Source organism: Festucalex cinctus, chromosome 16 (genome assembly GCF_051991245.1).
Source record: "Festucalex cinctus isolate MCC-2025b chromosome 16, RoL_Fcin_1.0, whole genome shotgun sequence".
NCBI lineage: Eukaryota > Metazoa > Chordata > Actinopteri > Syngnathiformes > Syngnathidae > Festucalex > Festucalex cinctus.
In genome coordinates, this window is record NC_135426.1 from 20,340,458 (window position 1) to 20,352,807 (window position 12,350).

Below are 12,350 nucleotides of genomic sequence, written 5' to 3' on the forward strand. Positions count from 1 at the left end.
TTGTTTTTTTTGTTTGTTTTTAGTTTAAATAAAAATAAAGATATATATAGTAAATGAAACCTTAGTTCAACACCAAAATTAAAGAAAAAAATACATTTAAGTTAAATCAGCATTTTGTCTAACTTGATACAGTAACATTCAGTTACTGTAAATCATTTTTTTAATTAGAATTTTACTGTGGAAAATAAACCTGTAATGGTCGCCTGCAGATCCGTGGAACCCTAAAGAGCTGGACCAAGCTGTGGTGCGTGCTGAAACCGGGCGTCCTGCTTATTTACAAAACCCACAAGAACGGCCAGTGGGTGGGCACGGTGCTGCTCAACGCCTGCGAGCTCATTGAGCGACCCTCCAAGAAGGACGGCTTCTGCTTCAAGCTCTTTCACCCCCTCGAGCAGTCCATCTGGGCTGTCAAGGTCAGAATATTTGAATGCAACTCGAGAAATCCCTGAAAGCTTTATTCGGCCTCATCAGGACCAACGCAGGCATTGGCACATGGAAGGATAGCATGAGAGTTGCGTACAATAACATGTTTAAAGAAGCGTAAATTATTTTGTATGATTTGCATACTAATGTATGCACTGTGCAATATCCACTTATATTGCTTAAACTAAAAGCACAGCTTAAAAAAAAAAACTTTTTTATATATACATATTATAGTTATAAATGATGACTTTTAATTGTAGCCATTTCTGTTTTTAAATCATTCATTGGAATTTGAATTATTTTTTAGAAGCCTTGTGACTGAACCTTTCAGCTAAAATCCAAAATGATCCTTTTAACGATGTGGCACATGACAAAAGGATGAGGCCATAAATCCCATCCCGGATTATTGCTTGGTCATAATGGCAGGATAAGAATAACGTGAGCGGTTTAAATGCAAAATGGTCTTTTCGCCAAAAACACAATCCTTTGTTTCCCATAGATGAATTAAACAGGATGTGAATGTCAAGTGCAAAATTAAACACCCAATCCACTCCAAGCATGATTGTGTGTATAGTGTTCCTCTTGATTATTGATTACAGCTGTCCACTTCCAAAACAAACACGTGAGCCATTCAATTTGGGGGCCAGTCTCTCCACTATCAAAGCATGTGCATCACCGGCTTTCCAATTAGTGCGTGTAAATAATTCAAGGTCCTTGCAGGGTCCCAAAGGGGAAGCGGTGGGTTCCATCACTCAGCCGTTACCCAGCAGCCACCTCATCTTCCGTGCGGCTTCCGAGTCTGATGGTAAGGCACAAGCTGTCAGTCATACGTGACGTTCATTTCTCTCCTTGTCAGCTGTCTGTTTTTTTTTGTTTTGTTTTGTTTTGTTTTCCTTGTGCTATGAGCCTAAATTTGAAAAGAAGCCTAATATGCTTGTTTAAAGCTATTTATTGCCATTCCCACTTGATGTTCACTGTAAAACTAAACAAATGTAGACACTGGCAGAGCTCTATAGAAGTAGAATGCTCTATATTGATATTTATCTCACTTTCAAAAAGTTTGGTGGTGACCCCTGGTCCAAACGATGCAACAAGTCTCTGTCCAAGGTGCTAAAATGTACAAAGGGAGTTCACACATTATGTAACTGTCCTCGGTGCTGATGCAAGCAACAAGTCTGCAGTGTCTCTGTCAGTGGCACCAAAACATGTGAAAATGGTTGCTTTCACATCAGGTTCCTGTTAAATCAATGCATGGGGTGTTAATGGTCAAGCTGAGATTTAGTCTGTGAAACTCAATTAGAAAACAAAATCTTTCTGCGGTGGGAAATACAAATATGTGGCTGAAGTAAGGTAAAATTATTCATACTTTTTACTCAGTGAGGGATCATGATGTACATTTATTCATTTATTATTGTTGTTGACGATTTTGGATGTATATTTTTAAGATATTTGTGTTGGATTTTTAAAATTTTTTTTTATTTTTTTTGGAGGTCGTTGTTGGATGGACGCCCTGGAACTGGCCCTGAAATGCTCCAGCCTGCTGAAAAGAACCATGATCCGCGAGGGCAAGGAAGACGTGAGCACGGTGGCATCTGGAGGAGAACATTCCCTTAACTTCTACAGCCTCCTACGAGCCCACAACATGCATGGATTCCAGTAAGTCTAATTAAATATCTCAATCTAGCGCTGGGGGATTCATCGATTTTTTTTTAACTAATTCAAGTTGTCCGTATGACAAGAAAGAGGCCTGTGGAAGGCAACAATAAAGATATGAATTAAATACTTTGTCCTCTAGTATTTAACTGTACAACAGAGAAATGAATCAGCAAAAAATTGTCATGTGGATGGGGGGTGTTGTGCATGTACTTTGTGCTGTAGTATTTAACTTTACCATAGAGAGATGACTAAGCAAAAATTGGCCTTTTTTACGAGGGGCAGGGAGTGTTTGATTATTATCATGTTTGTCTTAGGTTGTAATGTTGTCTGGGCCCTAATGTTATATATTTGCTATGCTTTATTTTCCTGTCCAGGTTTAACGACAGCGACCATTTGAAAGACCCGGACCTGTACTCCGACAAGTCCGACCGGGAGGGCGAGCCGGACCACGAGGAGTCGGACCCGGAAGGCCTGGAGAAGAGCGAGGAGAGCGACAGTGACACATCGGAGCGCCAAGACGACTCGTACGTCGACATGGACCCCAATGAGCACGTGCGGGAAACATCCTACCTGGAGCAATCTCACGAAGAACTGGGCGAGGTATCCAGTTTGTTCTTTTATTTTTATTTTTATTATTATTTTTTGTGTGAATAAATGGGGATGGTCTCTGGTAGAGCTGCTGTATAATTGTCACATGGTTCATTCTGGAACTGATGATGTGTTTGTGCACTATTATGACTTTGACAGCTCACTAATTAAAAACCCACTCATCTAATTAAAGCATTTCAGTGCTCCATACTTAATGATTCCTTTCGACTCTGTCTTGCAGGCAGGTGAGGCTGCCCAGACAGAGACGGTGTCTGAGGAGAACAAGTCCCTGATCTGGACTCTCCTGAAGCAAGTGCGACCGGGAATGGATCTGTCCAAGGTGGTCCTGCCCACGTTTATCCTGGAGCCGAGATCCTTCCTGGATAAACTCTCCGACTACTACTACCATGCCGACTTCCTCTCCGAGTAAGAGCTTCCCATCCATTCCACTAGCTGAAGAAACCTTTAACTGTATTTCATTTATTTTGTGTTTACCTCCTCAATCAGGGCTGCGGTGGAGGAGAATGCTTACAACCGGATGAAGAAAGTGGTCAAGTGGTACATATCTGGATTCTATAAAAAGCCCAAGGTGTGTATTCTGAGCACACACACATGCCCATGAGATTAGAATTACAATACAGTACAGTTTTTGTGCTAACGTGCTTTTGAACTGGTAGGGCTTGAAGAAGCCTTACAACCCCATTATCGGCGAGACCTACCGCTGCATGTGGCTCCACCAAAAGACCACCAGCAAGACCTTCTACATTGCAGAACAGGTAACATTTAGTTGCATTAACATGCAGATGATGCACTGCCACCCAAGTTAAAAAAAAAAAAAAATATATATATATATATATATATGCCGAGTGCAATAACAGACTGCACCTATGTCAAAATTGAAACTTAGCATTTATTTGGACCAGTAATTTTCATTCAAGTTTTTCATTCATGTCTAATCTTTCACCATTTCTATTCAGGTATCGCATCATCCCCCTGTGTCAGCCTTTTATGTCAGCAACAGGAAGGATGGATTCTGCCTCAGCGGAAGCATTCTTGCCAAGTCCAAGTTCTACGGTACACGCATAGAGAAATCTTATGATTCAAGTGTATGCTAGCTGCCTATTAAATGTCTCTACCATTATTTGTTTGCTTTTTTAGGAAATTCCTTGTCGGCTATATTAGACGGTGAGGCCCGACTCACTTTCCTCAACCGGGGAGAGGACTATGTGATGAACATGCCCTACGCTCATTGTAAAGGTCTGTGTGTGCCCACATTAAATATTTATACCGTCATTATTGATTGCTCACATCCTGTAGTACACTTCAAATGGAATTGCAATGTGAATACTGGAGACATTGTGCATTTATTTTCACAATATAACCCATTTCCCTTTTTTTTCGGGGGCATTCTTACTTTTATTAATTAAAATAAAATGATCAAGGATTGTAGTCAGGTGTTACTGAAGTAAATTTTCGCCTTTTGTTACCATGACAACTGCTGGCAGAACCTGAGCTTTGCAACAACGTAGGCTTTGCGGGCTGCCTGTTGACATCTTGCTGGCTAGCGCATGCGCAAAAGAAAGAGGCAGAGAGAACTTTGCATAAGGGCGGTTATTATGTAAATTATGGATTAGTATACAAGGCATTAAAAAAGTCAATTTTCCCATAGTGTGTTCATTTATTTTTGTGTTCTTGCTAGGCATCCTGTATGGCACTATGACTCTGGAGCTGGGTGGTCAGATCACCGTTGCGTGCGAGAAGACTGGCTACAGCTCTCAGCTGGAGTTCAAACTCAAGGTAAGACCCCAGCGTAGCCGTTGTTTTGTAGTGGTATCAATCTCCTTTCTAAATAATGAACTCCTTTTCCTTTATCCCCCTTTTTGGTCCATTATCATCTCCCGACACTCGTTCACTGCCTCGCAGCCATTCCTGGGAAGCAGTGACAGTGTCAACCAGATCTCTGGAAAGATTAAGCTCGGGAAGGAAGTGCTGGCAACTCTCGAGGGACACTGGGTAAGATCTGCTTGACTCCTTGAAAGAGTGGATAAAAAAAAAATGCGGGAATCCAGATAAAATGAATTAATTGCCTGGTACTATGTAAAAGTAAGCTTCCTAGAGGCTGGAAACAGCAAGTATTTGACACAACAAATTGTAATGCATTTAGCATCTCATATGATTGTGTAACATGGTGACATTTGCTCATAGATAACATATCAAGTTACTATTAATTGTATGCTGCGCTTAGAAGCTTTGTAATCTGTAGTTACAGTCTCATTGTGATTGTGTCCTCCATTAGGACAGCGAGATCTTCATCAACGACAAGAAGACGGGAACGGTGGACACTTTCTGGAATCCGACACCAGACCTGAGGCAGAGCCGACTCACACGCTGCACCGTCCCGCCCGAGGAGCAGGGGGAGTTTGAATCAGAGAGGTGGGCTTTCACATCTATACAAAATGTATTGCGGTATTTGGTGGTGCACGTCATTCTCCCCCGCCGTGGTTTCTAGACTGTGGCAGCACGTGACGAGGGCCATCAACAACAAGGACCAGACGGAGGCCACCAACGAGAAGTTCATCCTGGAGGAAAGTCAGAGGAAGTCGGCGCGGGAGAGGAAAGCCAAGTGCGAGGAATGGAACCCCACTCTGTTTGAGCAAGACCCCGTCACTGGAGAGTGGCATTATAAATATGCTGAGTGAGTCCAACCCAGGATGATATAGCAACATTTCCAAACAACCACAAAGCTTCTATTTTGTCTTCAAAAGACTGCATATTGGCGGTCACCATTGCAGTCGCTCTTCTCCTCTTCTGCAGCACAAGGCCATGGGACCCCCTCAACGACCTGATCCAGTTGGAAAAAGATGGTTGTATCCAGACCAAGGTCCGACACCGCACCCCCATGGTACGTTCCGGCAGTCTTATTAGTCTGAGTAACCAGGGGTCGCGGAGGGACAATTGCAAGTGCCAGGTAGGTTTTTTTCCAAAACATCTCGCCGCCTCAGCACCATCTCAGCAGCTTCATTTTTTTCCCCCCCATCGCCTCCATGATACTGTTTTTGCCCTTTTTCTTGCCTTGGTCTGCTGATGTCATTTGGAAAGTGGAAGTATGCTACTTCATCTGTTTTCTCTGACTGGATGGAGCATGAACATGTGCCATAACTGCAGTGATAGTGTAGTACGTGTACAGCGGAATCGGAGGTACTAAAATTGTGTTGGAAAAAAAAAATCCAATAAGAGATTCTATCGCCTCATACAGACACTGGCTATGACATTAGGAACATGTTTTATTTTTAATTCACCTTAACCACATACGTGCTGTATTGCTCTTGCATTATACATCATAGGACAGTGCAGATGGTTCTCAATGTTGTGGCCTATGCATTTTCTCATGTTATAATCACTGTCATTTGGCTCTTAATTAATGTATTTTTAATCTGTAAACGATACAAATAGAGATTTTGCAAATTTGGTCCATCCGGATGCTTTCCCCCCCCCCCATCTTACTTCTGACATCTCTGCACCAGCCATCATGTTTGTGTGACTTGCATGTGTCACTTCTTTTTCTTGCATATTGTATTGTAAATCTGTGTGCAGCATTTGTAACTTTGAACTTATTCTCTTTTAGCCAATGTTGCATATTTGCTCAGCCCGTCATGTGTATGTATTGTGTCCATGGTGTGTGTAGGTAACAGTGCCAAAGAGGAAACACAAGAGCGACAAGCCCAAAAGCCCAGAAAGTGGCTGCTCTTCACCAGAACTTGACCGACAGGACTCCTCCGGAAGCGAACGTGAGACTCCTGTTATAGAATTGAAAAAATCTAAATTGAAACCTGTTTACTGTTTCATATAACGCATTGTGCTTGTTCCCAGTGAAATGTCCATTACAGCTTTGAAGGTGTCATTTCCAAAATAAACATATATGTGTGGGTGCAGGACACAAGAGCAAACACAACAGCCGTCTGCGCAAGAAGGGTGCAGACCTCAGTGAACTTCAAAGTGCCATTGAATCCATAAAGCAGACACAGCAGGACATCAACAGGTGAGAGTTGGGACTGAGAAGTTTGCACACATCACAGGCTTGAATATCATACTCAAGGAGACATATTGTGCGTTTTATTTTCACAGTTTGAAACCAGGTAGTTATAAAATATGAGTGAAATCCTTCCCTCAAAATACACAACGGATAAAGAATAACAGCCAGCAATATCTACCGTACATGCCACATTGCCATGATGACTAACGAACAGTTAGTTACTCAGTGTTTCAGCATTTTAGGGACTTTTCAGAGCCCGCCAGTGGCCATTTTCAAAAAAGTGGCTAGCAAATTTTGTAGTGTAATTGGAGAAGCAAACAGTTATACAGTTAATATCAAGTTATTTCAAAACATTTTCTACCTTTTATGTCAAATGGTAATGTTTTTTGTGGGGAGAAGTAAAGATAAACAAAAAAAATCATTTGATTGAACACCTTTTAAATTAGGGATGTGGCTGTGTTCAAAATGAACCAATGAAATTCAAACTCAGTTAAAATGGGAGTCAGCTTATTCTTGTCACAATTTACGGCTCCGCTGATAAACCCCAAAGTAGTAGTCTTTTTATGCCATTTGTAAGTAGAGATGTAACAATAAGCGCAATATGGCGATATGATATTAAAACTGGCACAATATCATCGTCGTCATGTTCACGATATTTAAATGCAACACATCTGTTAAAAAAGTCAGGTTAATTTCCATCTGTGCAGTTCTAGCACCCTCTGGTAGCTAGTTTTTTTTAGTGCAGTTTAATTTTCATTGGGGATGTTTTGGCCCTTCTATGTTTAAAGTCTACAGTAATTGTCAGATGAAGGCGAACATAATAAGCCTGTGAAGCAAGTCAATATGTGGAGGAACTCGATGTGTGCATGCATTAACAACATAACATAATAATAACATAACATTGATGTTATGTACAAAAGCACAATATTGTGCTTTTTTTTAGTATGAGCTCATTTTTTTGACAATATTGTGACCTTTTTTAAATATCGCTAACCTCCCCACAATATCGTGATAATATCGTATTGTGAAATTTGGATATCGGTACATCGCTATTTGTAAGTGGAAATTGTACCTGTACTTGTACTAAGCTTGAAATTTTCACAGGAGTGTGTAGACTTTTTTTTTTTCCCATCCACTTTATATATATTTTATACTGGGAATAAACAGATATTTTGTGCGTTCATAAGCATGTTTTTTTTTTGCTTTGTTTTTTTTGTTTGTTTAGGAGCATAAGCGTGTTGAGGAGTCGAACAGTCGGCCGGGCGGAGGGCACGTCCTTTCTGCAGCAGCGTGACTACGTCGTCATCATGGCCCTCATCGTCCTGCAGGTGGTCATTAACTATATCTTCAAGTAGCAGCCAGCCATAGCAGGGAGACTGATCACAAACGCACTCCAGTGTCGCTAACCGGTTTCATTCTTTGCCCTCTCTGGCATCGTCCACAGCTGTCTTTTCTAGCTACTAAAATAGAAGCTAATTATCCCCAAACCGGGAATATTGTAAAGATTCACAGATTTCAAAGACTCTTGTAGACAAAGAGAACAGCCGTTTTATTTCTGACAGGAATGGAACTACTCCATTAATTGCAAAAGACATATGTATTTAACTCAAGAGCCATGACTACTCTCCTCATGAAAGGACCTTTCATGCTAATATTTTTGTTCCTCTTTTTATTATTCTTATGTTGCATCCAAAGTGGTCCACCCTGTTCGCTTTTTTGTTGTTGTTTAATGACTGGATATTGACTCAAAAAAGTTTATAACACAGTTTTTAAAAAAAATTCATATTATAAGTGACATGTACTGCTAGAAAAATGTGGTAAGCACATGTTGCAACAAATGTTGTACAGTATTTTGTCTTCTGCACAAGCGCACTGGAAACGTCCAATATTTTTCAACATCAACTCACGAGAGCTTGATGTTCATTAGCTCTTAAACTACAGTGACCACTGCCTAATCTTTTTTTATTTTTTTTTTTGACTGAATCTACCATATAATTTTAAGTGTTCTTAATAGCAAGAAGCTGGCAAAATGACATGAATTAAGTGAGGCTACAAATTCTAAAATAGATAGACTAATAATAGACCCTATTTAAAAACTGCCTTCTTGGATTTAACAGCGAATTAAAATCTGAAAACTTGTGAAACATTCCTTAATAATTGTGTACATTTTACATTCAGTACCATTCTACAATATGAGCGAGCTGTTGCTTATTTTAGCTTAGCATTGGCTCACTTAACCTAGTCTAGCTTAGCTCATCTTAGTTTACATAAAATACCAGGGAAGATGACACAAGCTAGTGTACTTTTTATACTTTTTTCCTAGGATTAAAAACAAGTAAAAGCTCAGTTTTTTTTTTTTTTTTTGGTTAGTAATATATAATAACAATTTGAACACTCAGAGCATTGGAATGTGCCGTTGGGGTTATTCGGAGTACCACAAGATAGGAGTGCTGGAACACACTCTTAACGTTCAAACTGAGGATACGGATCAGCCAGCGCATCAGGCAGGACGAAGGGGAACTACATGCTAGTTGTGAGGGTTGTTGGCTGATGAGGGTTTAAACGACCTCAGGATTTAAGGAAAGCGCACTCTGCCTGTTGGAACACAACCACTTTCAAAGTCGAGTTAGGGCCTCAACGTGAATTTCCAAACTCTTGTTAGTTTAAAATAGATTCTCTTACTGTAATTTGAAGTGTAAAGTTCAATTTGGGGGCACATTTAAAGCAAAAACTTAACTGAAATAAGAATTATTTCAGTATAAGCTATGTCATTTTTTGTTTGTCTAAATTTAGTTTAGCTTTAATTGTTTTAATTTCACGTATTTTCCTATAGCTCAGCCTTGCTCTTTTTAATTTGAAGAGTAAAATTTAATTTTGTAGGGTGATTTATTTTTTATTTTTTCTGCAAAATTTAAACGAAACCATTCCGAAATCTGCAACGTCAGTATGAGCTTTAAAAAATGTTCCTTTTTCTGGAAAATACTGTAACATCAGCATGAGTCATAATGCATGATGAGATTTCAAATTTGGCTTAGCATTGCTTCTTTTACCTTAACTTCATATTAACTTAGGTAAAGTTAAGTCAAATTTGGAGCGGTAAAATTGTCCTTTTTCTGTTAAATTTAAGATAGTAGTTAAAATAATTACCTTCTGATTTTTTATTGACCTTATTAATTATTGCACAGAAACAAATCTTAATATCCTGTTTTTAAATGCCAGTTTTCCTTCTAAAACTATGAACTTCTGACTGAGGTAGGGCAAATTGCTTTTTCTTGACTCATCGCTTCCAGTGCTTTTGTGCCACAATGAATTCTAGAATAGACACTTCAATAAGTAGTGAGAGGAGATAAATCCTTTCTAGTAAAGATCCATAAGTAGCAGCCTGTTTCCGTGTGTAGATAATTAATTTGGTGTCTTGTTCACTGTGTATATAACCTAACAGGATTTCCTCGCAACAAGACATTTTGTACGTATCACAATATGTCCAAAGGGTGTTGAAATTTAATATACAGGTACAAGGCTGGATTTACGGCATTCGTCATGGCAATGTATAAAGAAAAAATATGCATACGCCATCAAACAAAAATGTCAAAAAAGCATATACAGTTGTGCCTTGCGATCCGAGTGACCCAATTTACGAGCTTTCAAAGAGACAAGCCGATGTTGCTTTGACTTGCAAGCAAAAATTTGATATAAACATTGTATGGTGGCAATGAACTCAACTATCTTCACAATAAACAGCAGTTTGGTATATATTGAACAAGTCTTTAAAAAAAAGGCTTCAAGCTATTCTTGCCACTCACACTCAAGTTGACTGTCAACCTAAACATAAAACAAACCACATAGCTTTGCCGTGTTCGCTTAGCGAAATGCTAACAAACAATGCATAAGGTGCAGCAACACAAGCCATTGCTCACCGGCATGTATTCTTTCTCATCTGCAACTAATATTACTGTAGGTTGCTGAGTCACTAACAGTTCAATGTATACGCATTCAATTGGAACTGAGCACTCTTGGGCCTGTCAGTGTAAATCCAGTTTTCGTTAATCCTGGTTGCAGTCTGTAATTTGGAAGGTACCACAGGAAGACCATGTAGTTTGTCATGACGATGTAATGGCCTTGTCGATGTTTACATATCCTGTTGCCTCCTGTTGACTGTTAGCGAAGATGGGGGCAGGGGAATGACTTTGGTAGCATTGTCAGGGAGTTGAGTTAACCCGGCTGGCCCGTGTGTGTACCCGTGCATCTTCATTGCCTCGCTCATCTTAATGTTATCCAGATGTTCGAATGTGGAGAATACTAGTGCCTTTTTTTTAAAGGGATGAAGATGGAACAGCGGTGTTGTTGGAGTAGAATAGTAGAGGTCGTGCGTGGGGTTTGTTGTAGTGTTGCAGAGCGGGCGTGCCATACAAAGCCTTAGTAACGAACCTGCCCCTGCATAACGACTTGCCTAAACCGGAAGGCGTCGCCATAGTAACACACTCACAGGTGTCCAGATACTGATCCTTGAGTGACGCCACTCCTTGTCATCATCTCTTGTAGCATTTTATTTATTCTTTTGATATGTTTTGCTGCTTAGGACTCTGATGTTGTTAGTTTTTCTTTGTTCTTTTTTTTTTAAACCATTGTTTTCCATGTCCTAGACACTGTATTAGCATAGCTATGTCACCTAAGCCCACTCCTGTCGCGCATACTGTGTACCTTAATGTGTGTATTAACTGTATCCTCAAGGCACTGATAACAACCTGCACTTCTACATGTCATGTCACATGTAATATACCACAGAATAATAATAAAAAATAATGACATCCTGTGTTGCTTTCTTGTGAATAATATAAAATTGCAAACCATGCAACATTTGTATTTCGTATTGTTGTCTATACAGAAACAAGATCTTAATAATGGTAAGGTCCAAAAACAAGAACAAATATGGAATTTTGTTCAAATGGTTTTTGTTTTTTTGTTTTTTGTTTTTTGTTTTTTGGGGGTTTTTTTTTCCTTGTCACACCCTCGTGGTGATCAATATACTGTACATATCAAATATAATCGCAAATATACGGGTTTTGTTGTTGTTGTTTTATGGCTTTGTTGTCATGTCCCTGTAAGTAGAACTTTTTTTTAAAGCTCGAGGAAAAGCCGGGGTGACTGAGATATGTGAGGCTACATAAATGACACGTCAAGCTAACTACAGTTTGCCAACCATGAGTAAGGCGCTTTCCTGTGTGTGTGTGTTTTTCTTTTCTTTTTTCTTTTCGTAATGGAGAGTGTAGAAAAATTCATTGACATGCAAGTTTTCCTTTATCTTTTTTAGCGATACAGTACTTGCTTAAGTTTGACCAGTTGTAGCGGCTAACACACCTAGCATCTCGAGAGAGAAGTGAGTAGGAGTAAATATTACAAGCCTTACACCAAAATTAATAGGCCAGGGGTAAATATTACAAGCCTTACACCAAAATTAATAGGCCTAAGCTAAAGCTAATTTAACTCTCTTTGTTTAATTGTAAATAGTTTACTTAGCAACAAATGTTAAAAGTTTCTAGTAAGACGGTTACTGTATACCTTTTTTCTTTTTTTTCCTTTTTTTTTTTTTACCCTTACTAAGACAAATGCTTGCTGCAAAACTAATATGGTAGCTATTTTCATTGTAAAT

General features: G+C 39.5%; 1 protein-coding gene across 9 annotated transcripts in view; it reads left to right on the forward strand.

Annotated features, from left to right (window-relative positions):
• osbpl8 (oxysterol binding protein-like 8) overlaps nt 1-11,513 on the forward strand; it is a 40,485-nt gene extending 28,972 nt beyond the window's left edge. For 8 of the 9 annotated variants that reach the window (XM_077498650.1, XM_077498655.1, XM_077498652.1 and 5 more), the window contains 17 exons: nt 210-413; nt 1,144-1,228; nt 1,914-2,079; nt 2,454-2,679; nt 2,909-3,093; nt 3,175-3,256; nt 3,345-3,443; nt 3,645-3,741; nt 3,826-3,924; nt 4,367-4,464; nt 4,591-4,680; nt 4,964-5,100; nt 5,177-5,362; nt 5,482-5,635; nt 6,353-6,455; nt 6,601-6,706; nt 7,926-11,513. In XM_077498650.1, coding sequence (XP_077354776.1) covers nt 210-413; nt 1,144-1,228; nt 1,914-2,079; nt 2,454-2,679; nt 2,909-3,093; nt 3,175-3,256; nt 3,345-3,443; nt 3,645-3,741; nt 3,826-3,924; nt 4,367-4,464; nt 4,591-4,680; nt 4,964-5,100; nt 5,177-5,362; nt 5,482-5,635; nt 6,353-6,455; nt 6,601-6,706; nt 7,926-8,055 — 2,247 coding nt within the window. In that variant the 3' untranslated portion in view covers nt 8,056-11,513. The remainder of the gene's footprint in view (nt 1-209; nt 414-1,143; nt 1,229-1,913; nt 2,080-2,453; nt 2,680-2,908; nt 3,094-3,174; nt 3,257-3,344; nt 3,444-3,644; nt 3,742-3,825; nt 3,925-4,366; nt 4,465-4,590; nt 4,681-4,963; nt 5,101-5,176; nt 5,363-5,481; nt 5,636-6,352; nt 6,456-6,600; nt 6,707-7,925) is intronic. The other variant, XM_077498649.1, reaches the window with a different exon arrangement.
• The last annotated feature ends 837 nt before the right edge of the window (nt 11,514-12,350 follow it).